The following is an 11,396-nucleotide window of genomic DNA, read 5'->3' as shown; positions in this document are numbered from 1 at the left end:
TCATGAGGCGGTGCCGTCTGTCACGTTGATCTCCTCATGGCCCCGGGATCCTGCTGAGCGCGCGCGGGGCACATCCAGCTCATCCAGGCACACGGCGGCTGCACCTGTCCGCTGCAGGCTGCAGGCACACTTTTAAAACGTGCTTCTTCATTGATTGCATTTCTCGCAGAAAAACGAAATGGTATACAAGGACTGGTGTGACGACGTTTACATTGCAGGATTTTGCTCATATTTTTGCATTCACTAAAAATATCCCCTAGAACTCTCATGTAATGTTGAAATAAGCAGTAAGGTACTTTTTTCCTCTCACGCAAGAATAGCTCATAAAATGAGGTTTGATGATGATCCTAACAAACTTAATACACAAGGGTATTTCCACATTTAATAGGAATAATAGGGGTCAGCTGCAGCTTAATGAACGGAAATATGAGAACACACCAACATTCAGTAGGTGTCACATGTCAGACGAAAACAGGAACGACAGCAGTGGCATTTAGGGGTCACTCAGCAACATACAAGACATGAAAATCATAAATTGTTCATCTCGTAGTTAAAGACACCTTAAATTCAAGGCACATTATGAAACCACCGTGAAAGAGGTTTAGGGTTTTCCCAGTTTTCACACCTTTTTAACACAGCAGCAGCACATTTAGTAAAATCTATGGAGAATCAGATGAAGTCGTGCACGTTTTTGTGGGGTTTTTTACATTATGAAGCTTCTTGCATTTTCATCAGTTGTTATACTCCTTCTGACAAAAAAACAAAACAAAACTAAAAATGATTACTGTGTTTAAGAGCTCATTTTGTCTCCCTGCTTTGCTGCTAAAAGCAATCTTTTCGATCTGTCTTATCTAGCAAAAGAAAAAGAAAGTTGCAGATATCAAACATGCATTCATAACATCAGAAGGCATTAGCTCTGAAAGTTTCACTTAAATGACACTAATTTTAAAAGAATCCGGAGTAAACAGACGTTTCATTGTTTCAGATAATCAGGATCCTTCACAGTAACTGGTAACAGTCTGTATTTCCACTAAAACCCTCCAGAATCTCTCGTCCTGTGATTTTATCAACTGTTCCTAGAAACTGTTCCTAGAGTTTGGTGAATAAAGTGGGGCTCAGTAATTGGAAAACAACCATAATCCCGGTCACATCCCAATCTTTTATAAATAACCATAACGATGGAAAGCACCCTGAAGGCAGTCTGGGGACACGTAACACAAGTACATCCTGTTTGTTTTTTTATGTAATGAAGCCTTTTCTTTTTCTTACAAAATGTTTGAGCTTTGGTAACAAAAATATTGTTTTTTATGTGATACTGTGAAACCACTGAGAGAATGTCAAAGGCTATTTCAACAGCCTTTTAGGCGACAACATATAGACGACAAATAGAGACGAACACTCTCTTAATCTGAAGCATATATTTAGAAACCTTACTTATCACTGTGCAAAGGTCTTGACTCTCACCCCTCATTTCGTCTTATTTTAATCCAATAGCCTGTCTTTCTTGTAATTTATTAAAAGTGGTCATGAGCAATAGTTTTCCAGGCTTTCTGGAGGTCTTTGGAATTTTTTTGATTTGGACATTGGCTGCTTTTCCACTCCTTTTCAGTCCACTCCTTATACCTGACCATTTTAAGAGACATTTGTAGGACACTTAAGACTGACCTATTGATCATTCATGCGTAAAGGCACTAACGCGAGACATGAACCAGTGTTGCATCTTCACACAACAAACAGCATAGAAAGAAACGGATTTTAAATTGTATTTTTATGCACAGTGTTATGAGCAGTGCATCCAAAAAAAAAACAAAAAACCAAACAGTTAATTTGTTGCAATTTCTTCAAGTTTAAAGTTGAATTGATAAAAAATGCCACAGATAACAGTTTGTAAAGCACCAACAGGATGATCCCCAAGAGCTATTACACAGACATTTGAAGAAACTGGACAAGTGAAGGGCAAAAGAAGAAGTGCTAGGCCTAAAACAACAACAACAAAAAAGCACCATCAGAGTTTCAGCCAACATCCAAAGAAGAGCTTTGAATGTCCTTCAAGAAGCCTGGAGAACTATTCCTGAAGATTACTTCAATAAATTCCACTAAGGCTTGCCTAAGAGAGTTGAAAATAAAGGTGTTCATACCAGATATTGACTTGCAAACTTGTTAGGATTGTACAAACTATGTTTTTGCCTCAGAAACTGCATTTCTGTGTGCGTTTGCTGCTATAAATAGCTGTAACCATTCTCATTTTCCTAACAAAATATAAAGAAATTAAGGGTGGCGCAATGCTTTTGGGCAGTACTGTTCAGTTTCAATGTTCAATGCAAATACAGGAAGCTACACAAATGTTAAACTCTACAAATATTCTGCCTGCGGAAGGATGAAATACAAAAAGATCAAATGAAGCTTACAAATGTGCAACCCATGTACGCGCAGACATTTCCCCATGCCGTATGATAATCGAAGAAGTGCACTTCCTAATTTTTAGAGGATTTCGGATAAGAGATAATCTGCCGGCAATTCCCGATTATGACTTCTGCATGCTGCATTTTTTTCATGCTCACTGCAGTATCAAAGTGCATGGCTGTGACTTAGGGAATTACCAGATCTTCACTTCCTTTTGTGTCACATTTGTAGATGCAGACATTGGTTTCAGCAACCATATTTGACACACTTATTTATTTAAATAGACTCCAAGAATGCAATGTACAGTTCAGACAGAATCCATCAGTAAGTATAAAAGTTGAGTTTGGTTTAACAGCACTCCAAATTCAATCTAGTAGTTTTTTCTTTCTTCACATTAACATGAACACAGTCTTTGTATTCTTTACAAAGTGACCAAACAAATAGCAACGATTGCTTCTGTGCTACAGAAAATATCAGTGCTTCAATCTAAACAGGTTAAACGAAGGTTAAGTAAGTCAGTGCAGACATCAAGGATAATGAAGATAATGTTGTTCCCAAAAATCTTTTATGTTTGGATCTGTGGTTTTAATGAGATCCCACATAAATCACATTGTTAAATACATCATGGACCCAGTGTCAGGGTGAAACAATCGCTTCAGCTCTCTAGGAAGTCCATAATGTTCATTATACAAAAAATATTTCTCCAAAGTTGTAACGGGTCAGAATTATTTTTTATCTTCAAAAAAAGTTACCACGTATTCCCAACGATTGTTTTTCTTATATAAACTGCCCTGGAACAAGGAGGCCCTTAGTTTGAGATTACAAAGAATTCTGAAAGTAGTATCAAATGCTTTCTCTCGACTTAAAAAACAAAGAAACAAACGATTACAGATTTAATAACATCTTTATATGCTTTGGAAAAGCTTGGTGACCTCTTCAGTGTTGTTTACAGCTTTGTCTTATATTTTAAATACATGATAAATCACTTTAAATTAAAAAAAAAGCAAACAAAATTCTCAAAACTAGTTAGTTCTTAATTAGTCATTGCATATTAAATAGCATTCTTATTGCCATCTGATGAAAGCAAAATATTAAATATCATGTTGTAGGGGTCAAACAAAACTTCAAATCCACATGTGACCTGAGTTTGCTGGTGCAACACAGAGGATGAAATCCTCATTACAAGGACACTTGAGAGGAATATTCCCTCAGGAACAATGGCTAAACTTTGGCATGCTGTCTGACAGGTCCGATGCAGAAGGCATTCAGGGTAGTAAAGCTGAAGACAGAAACTTACAGGACTGGCTTCTCAGGTCCTGAGGCACGTCGTGCACACTCCACCCACACTGACACATCTATACTACATACCAAGATAACTTTTACTCACGTCTAAGGGAGTGTTTTGGAAAATACAGCCATACATTGACCTAAATAGATACTGGAGATGGACATGTTTTGGCATTCTCCTGGCTAACATGTTGTACACTGTTACGGGTGCTCAGGCACTGGTGAAAATGGCCCCAAGGCCCCTCAGGCAGGCTGCTGGGGATTGATGTTCATGTGAGGAGGGTGACCAAGAAGTCCAATTCGTTGTTTCTGCTTCCTCTGTTCTGTCATCTGCATAGGGGGAAAAAACAAGACAGTTTAAAGGCATCATCTCAGTATAGAATCCCTGATGTTAATTCTCATGTCTTTATAGACTTTGGAGTTTTTGACAGTTAGCTGTGCAAATTTTTTCATTAGGGAACTTCGTGACTCCTATCAAAGCATTCTAAAGGTTGGCTGAGCAAATCTACAACAGAATGGCTGAAAAAGAAAAGAATCAAGGTGTTGCAGTGGCCGAATGCCCACAAAACTCAATAAACTCTATTTTAAAAAAAGGGTGGGCCAAAATACTTAAAGAACAATGTGAGACACTGACACAGTCTTAAAGAAAACTATTATTTCAGGATATTGTTGTTATAGGTGGTTCTACATGCTATTGAATCACAGGGTTTATTTGGATTTTCACAGGACTGCTTAGAGTCCTGTGAAAGCTTTCTGTTTTCACATGACTGTAAGCACGCAAGCATATGAGAAATAACATTTTCCCCCTGATTTCTCAATAGTGTGCAAACAAAGGCAAGTCAGAAATGAAGATGTAAACAATACAAAGTGTAAAAACTGGAGTTTAATATTGGTTGCAGAAAGCTTTGAATCAAAAAAAAAAAAACGCAAACAGAAAAACTCGATGGTGTATTACAAAATGAGGGAGTTAGTTGACTGTCACATGATATACCTGTTCTTTGAGCTCAGTCAGCTGTGCAGACAGGTTTGTCACCAGCTTCATGGTTGACTCCAGCTTCTCTTGCAGGTTCCTGATTTCATTCTGCTCCCCCTCCGAATCACTGCTCACCAGTGACATGGCACGCATCCGAGGGAACCAGTCCAGGTTGTGCTCCTGGCATTGACAGAGAACATCAGCCGAGCGTTGAACTACTTTTATTAACAGTTAATGAAAAGGCAAATTCAAAATATTGTTACCAATGGAAAAATTGGGAAAACTTTCTACTACTGCGATGAAAATCACAGTGTGCACGTGACTGATTCCTTTTTAAGCTTTAAGAGTTTTGGCTAATCTGCCTTTCTGGTGCACATACTTCCCATTGGTCTGTTTGTGTCTTTAAATGGACATGACAGGTATGTCTGTCAGTTTAGATTAAAAAAGCGGAACACAATCTACTAGGGTGTGTGGTGTGTGTGTGTGACAAGCTGGTACGTGTTTATGTGTGACTCAGTAGGATAAACTGATGAGCACTGCTTACCATAAAAATGTGACACAAAGGGAAATTCTGCCCAAAGCGCTCTTGAATTCAGGACTGAGTATTGCAAGGAGCACTCTGATTTCTAGTAAATGGCTTGGGAATGATGTCAAAGATACTTACGTCATCAAGCTGTGAGGTTAAGCAATTTTTATGCAGAAAGTTCTGCAGATTACACAGTCTTTACAGACATTCCCTCTGATTTTACACACTGTTAGTTCTAAAACAGTGCGGTCTCACAGTGAAGTCAATCAGTTTTTAACATATAGGCTTGCAAAACAACCAGATCAGTTAGCTCTTTGTTTTAAGGGTGTGTGCATGCTTTGCGTTTACCTTGATCATCTCAGCCACGTAGCTTTCCGGGCCGGTGTATTCAGTGGAATCTTTAACTTTTACCAGGACGATAAAGAACAGATAGTGCCACATGTTGTGCTCCTCTTTAATGTGCTCCTCAAAGGTCACCGTCTTGTTGTCAAACTTGTCACGCTCCAGACCTGCCATGAGGAAAATAGCACGAATAGAGGTCACAGTGTGTTTTGGAAAAATAAAGCATCAATGTTTCTTGCTGTTTTGTAAGTAATGCAATGCACATTATTTTAACAAGTTAAATTCATAAATATTTGCTAAAATGATGTGAATGTTGAATGTCAGTGAATGTTAAATCTAATCAAACTTTGGTGTTACAGGGGTCTCCTTGCATTGGGTCCTGAAGAACAACAATTGTTCTCTGTATTCACTCTTTCGCAGTGTCTTCTGTAACCCCAGACTGGCTCAGTGTGTTGAGGTCAGGACTCTATGGGTGCCAAACCATCTGCTGCAAGACTCTTTGTTCTTCTATTGGCTTAAAATGGCTCTTGAGGACATGGGCCGTCTGTCTTGTCAGACATGAAATTTCCCACTCGTGGGATTAATAAAGGTATCTTATTATTATTATTGTCATGTAACTGTCATTTGACACTGATCAGAGAGCACTAAGTGATCTAAAATGTCTAAAAAATTTGCTCAGAACCAAGACAAACAACATGCAAAGTATACAATTAAAATTGATTAAAAACTGTCAAAAGATAAGATAACATTGGTAACAAATTGCTTCCAGGAATTGTTGTTTCCAGGAATAAAGCAACATTCATACAGAAATTAAGAAGTCCTAAAGAAAAAATAAGAAGTTTTGTCAGTTTGTTAGCCTGGAGCATTTAGCTGTGTGGAAGCCCCAGCAAATTCACCCCAAGGTCAGGCTGTGCATTTCTCAGAGAAATTCTGACTCTACAGGCATCGGTTAGCATGTTACATGTTAAAGTTCATGAGAGCAAGGTTAGAGAAAGACAGAAGAGGTTTGGCTTGTTTGGAAGCACTGACAGGAAAAAGCTTTTTCTCTCTAAAAGGAACATTTTTGCTAAATTGCGTCTGAACAAACCACAGGACCCTTGAAACTCCTTTGGACAGACGAGGCCATAGTGGAGATATTTGCCCCAATGCACAGCGGCACAGGACCTGGACACTTAAAGACAATGATTTGACCACAAACTCAGTTGTATACTAAAGTATTCTAGAGTCAAATGTGAGACCATCTATCTGAAAACTAAAACTCATATATATATATGAACTTAAAAGTTTTTTAAACGTTACCCAGTGTGACACTGACAGCCAGCAGGTTGCACCCATCCTGTTAGCTAATGTGGGCAGGGACAGGCTCCAGCTCCCCCTGTGACCCTGGTTGTATAAGCGGGTTGGAAAATGGATGAATTGTTCTTAAAGTTAATTTTCTCAAGATGGTATTTTTGGATTTATAACTGAAACCACTTCTGTAAAGTAGACAGTCGAGTTTCACATTTATTGATTAACTTGTCACATGGACTGAAAAAAATCTTACTTTCCCGAATATGGCAATTCAAATTTCAGTCTATATTATTTGCTAGCCTGTCATTACAAAAGTGATGCATGGTTTACTTTACCCATTAAGAATAATTATCCACATAATGAAACCAATTAGTCCTCACTAAAAGCCCATAAACCCTAATCTTTCTACTCAATAAAGGGGGCTGCACAATAGTGTTACTGATGTACAAATGCAGAACAAAAAAGGCCCAAGGATAAAAACCTTCTACAGTTTGATAAAAAAAAAAAGAAGCAAGCAGAGGCTCACTCAAGGACACCGGCAGCATGAAAACCAAACCAATAAGATGGTGGAGGTCATTTTATCATGCCAGTGAGCCTGATTTGTTGCACAAAAATAAATTAAGCTACAGGTAAAAATCCCTGTGCAGGAAGTTCATGACGTAAATCAATCATTGGCAACAGCCCCCAAAGACCTGAAGACTAATACGAGACTGAGCGAAAGATCAATGGCTTATAAAACCAAGCTAGAGGATGTTGAGCCACTTAACATCCTCCTGCGGAGCCCCTAATCTCTGCATCTCCTGTTCTCTCGTGGTCCTTCTGGAAACCATAGAGACAGCAGCTCCCCCTGTGGCCTGGCCTTATTTAACATGAATGAGTCAGAGCTGATGGCTGGCTGGGTGACATAATACTGTTCTCATTCCATATGCTTACCACTTGTCCTGACTGCCTGACCCAACATACGCATGCACACACATGCTCACATACAGCATGTACTTCTGGGCTTACACTCAGTAATGAGCAGAGACATGCACACGCTGCACGGCATGTTCTTATTTAGCTACTTACTTACATATAATGTACATATAAGGACATGCGGCTGATGGCGCACGGAGGGACAAAGTTCGGGCAATCGGCGAAGCCTCACGAGACATATGGTAAGGAAATTAAGTGTGTGCGAGTTAGTGAGCGAGCGAGTGGGAGAAAATGTCTGTGCGTGTGAGACAGACATGAATTATGGAGGCGAGCAGAGCAGTGGCAGGAAGCCCTCATGACTCAGCCTTCTTTGGAACGGCAGAGTGAGAAGGGGGAGGGAGGGCGGGAGAGACGAGGGGGAAAGCAACAAACTAATAGACTAACTAATATGGGCGTACCACAAACCACAAATACACCAAAATCAAATCAAATCTAATATTCCAAGAGGAGAATTTGGGAATAAAGTAATATTAGATAGACTGTGGAGGAGTTCTAATAACAAGCAGTCTTTAAAACCACACAGAGCCCTTCCAGCAACAGAGCACAGCCTTACCGGGCTGGCACACTGCCCTTATGTTAAGACAAGTCATCCCATCACTGGAAAGTTAAGAGGTTCATTTCCCATGACTAACATCACAGGACTTCTTGAGACAGAAAGCTGTGCCCAACACCCGGTAGGTTACACACAACATTAAAGTATGTATGCATTTGAGCTGCAATTATACATTATCAGCTTTTATCTCTATTGTTATTTATTTTATTTTATTTTGGAGCAGTCACCTGGCCTATAATGTCTCACTAGTGGAATTTGCAAAGGGCACAAAACATGTCAGGAGGGAGAGTCTTTTACTATTTTCCTACAGAGTTATGCAGCTTCCTCATATTTTTATTCCTGGACTCTGCCAAAGTAACTTTGCATAATTCAAAGGTTATACTGGGTCTCGCTCTTTATAGCCTCTCATTTACGGGTCTGGTTGAAACACATATACATACATATAGGATATATGTGTAATAACGTATATGGAAAAAAACAACACATCCCCTTTAACACATTAGATTGAGCGGTCTTACCGCAGATAAAACACGAGGTCTTCAGGATTTCCTCTTTCTTCTGTTTTTCACTCCTCAAGTCAGCAAAGGTGTCAATGATTACACCAAAAATAAGGTTCAGGACAATGATGATGACCATGAAGAAGAACAGCAGGTCATATATCACTCTTGCTGCAAACAGTGGCTCCTGGGTAAGATACAAAAAACAGGGTTGTATGAACATTAGGGTCATGATCCCACATTAAAATAATTATAAACTTTAATTTGAGTGAGGTTAATATAGGGAGGGGAAACAATGAGGACCCCCTGTCCCATTTAATGGCATGACCTAAAAGGCAGGCCTTTATGTAAGCAGGTGTTGTGGATGATGTTATGAGTATAAAACGAGGTTAACCTTGGTCCTCACGGTTGTTCATGGAAACATAAAGCCGTGGGTATAACCTGCCAGATGCTACAGTAACAGAGAGGACAGGAAAGCCGGTCAACGCGGTGCAGCCCGTCTCGGATACACCGGTTAGATTCACCGACTCGTTTTGCTTATTTACTCATTGCTCTAGAAAGTCATGGGATGAGCCTGTCTCTGGATTCTTTCGACCACCCTGCAGTTGCCACCCACACAATGCATACTACCCCCACTTGTTTGTGACAAACCAAATAAAGTTGGAGCCACCATGCCACCCGTGTCCTACGACTGCTGTAATTTGCTTTAACAACTAGTAAGGGTCTCAGAGTCGAGTTGCGAATGCGTGATTGAGACATTCACATCCTCTTTTGACATCATAAGTGGTTAAGCCTTCATTCAGTGGAATTCTATTTTGAGGCGTAATTCTCACACAAGGCGGAGGCAGCGCAGCTGTAAGGAAACATTGCGAAACCTCCATACTTTTGAAACAAAAACAAGTTTAGTGGCTCATAGCGAGCTCACATGATCCATGGCGCAGCTGCGGGTGCTACACCTTCTCAGCCAAAAACACAGGCATATACACATGCACACACATGCAACATAGCGCCTGAGGCCTAATCGCAGTTGCACGTACCTCTTTGGAAGGCTTGCGAAGAACATCCCCCACTCCCCCTCCACTCCTCAACCCGTGACTCAGCACAGTAACAATGCACATAAGTAAAGAGTCGCACGTCCGTTCCATGTTGTCCTCCTCAATGTCATCCCCTAAATCTGAGGAAACAGAAAAGACAGCATGTTTAATAATTACAATAATTAAATGAGAGACTATTAAACAAATCATTGTTGCATATTCGCATCACTGCAGCACTAGAGAAAGCCTATAACAAGTCTTTATGCTATAATGCTTGACCGGACTGATCCAACCAGGAAATCAGCACATATAGAACCCGCAATCATCTGTTTATCTAGCATCAAAACAACAAGGTGTGACTCGAAGTGATTGTAACAGATAATAACATGATGAAACACTGACCTCTGGAAATAACAGCAGCCTGACATAGTTTTAAAATAACTCTCTGCCTGCTCAAATATAATAAAGTCATAAACTGCAAATGCATATTTATTTTCGAGTCGTTACACAAAAAAAAAAAAAATCCTGACCCAAATTTGTTAGGTTTTAATCGCCCCCTTTTTTTGCTGTTATATATATTTGTATATATGTATGTGTATATATGTATATATATCTCAACCACATGCACTGAGTGGCTGTGAGGCGCAGACGCAATGCAGTTAGCTGATCGATGGCTGCTCCCACAGTCTTATAATACATTTAGCAATCTTTGATTTTGAAAAATGCACCCTATACCCTATGAATATTTATTATCTACCAGTATAGGTGTTGAGTTTGTTCCACATTTATTCAGCTATCATATAGAGTTAATGGACTTCATATCAAATCGTGTGACATCATACTCAAGATGCATTGACTGCATTAGAAACTTTTCGATGCTGTATAACTGAGATGCTGTGACATAGTGGTTGCAATGTTCATATTCAGCATTTATGAATTGGTTTATGATAAATAATACATGTAGAATAATTCTCTATAGTAGGAAGTGGAATTATCCATGTAGTCATTCATTAAATATAAGACGTCGACTGCCATTCTATTATAAAATATCCTTGACTTTGATGCAGCCATGCTGGTATGTTTTGGTTCATGCTGTGAAGCCTCTAAGTCAAAGCAAAAGTGTTTGTTTGGCTGGAATGTAAGATAGATGCTGAATTTAAGGACTTCTTCCAAAGTCAAATCAAAAACAGAGTAGAACACGTGATCTCTTTGCTGTTTTGGGCCAAAGTATTTTTATTGCTATGTCAGTGATGATGGCAGAGGGAAGGAAACTCAGATGGTGAACCCCAGGAGAGTTTATAGTTTCTCTGTGGAGCAAATGTAAACATGGAGAACGGTCCAGTTTATGAGTCACATCACTGAAAATATTTTCAACCATCATTCTGGTTCCAGCTCCAGACATAAACAGTTTTTCAAACGGGTAGCATTGATGGCAACAAAGCTGGCGGGAAGTTCCCCAGAAATTTTATTCCTTTTTTGTGACTGTCATTAATCTGTGTCACATGAAGGTTGATAA

General features: G+C 39.5%; 1 protein-coding gene across 4 annotated transcripts in view; it reads right to left on the bottom strand.

The window, feature by feature from the left end:
* Nucleotides 1–1,907: 1,907 nt before the first annotated feature.
* LOC146669809 (inositol 1,4,5-trisphosphate-gated calcium channel ITPR1) overlaps nucleotides 1,908–11,396 on the bottom strand; it is a 74,993-nt gene continuing 65,504 nt past the window's right edge. For all 4 annotated transcript variants that reach the window (XM_085406420.1, XM_085406421.1, XM_085406423.1 and 1 more), the window contains 5 exons: nucleotides 9,884–10,020; nucleotides 8,868–9,033; nucleotides 5,538–5,698; nucleotides 4,682–4,843; nucleotides 1,908–4,020 (listed from right to left, as the gene is read on the bottom strand). In XM_085406420.1, the coding sequence (XP_085262546.1) occupies nucleotides 3,934–4,020; nucleotides 4,682–4,843; nucleotides 5,538–5,698; nucleotides 8,868–9,033; nucleotides 9,884–10,020 (713 nt within the window). In that variant the 3' untranslated portion in view covers nucleotides 1,908–3,933. The remainder of the gene's footprint in view (nucleotides 4,021–4,681; nucleotides 4,844–5,537; nucleotides 5,699–8,867; nucleotides 9,034–9,883; nucleotides 10,021–11,396) is intronic.

This window comes from Rhamphochromis longiceps, linkage group LG5 (genome assembly GCF_057381845.1).
Source record: "Rhamphochromis longiceps isolate RC_006_pf linkage group LG5, R_longiceps_female_GT1.1, whole genome shotgun sequence".
In the NCBI taxonomy this organism is placed as follows: domain Eukaryota; kingdom Metazoa; phylum Chordata; class Actinopteri; order Cichliformes; family Cichlidae; genus Rhamphochromis; species Rhamphochromis longiceps.
The sequence above is the reverse complement of the archived record's forward strand: the minus strand, read 5'-3'. Positions and strand labels throughout refer to the sequence as shown.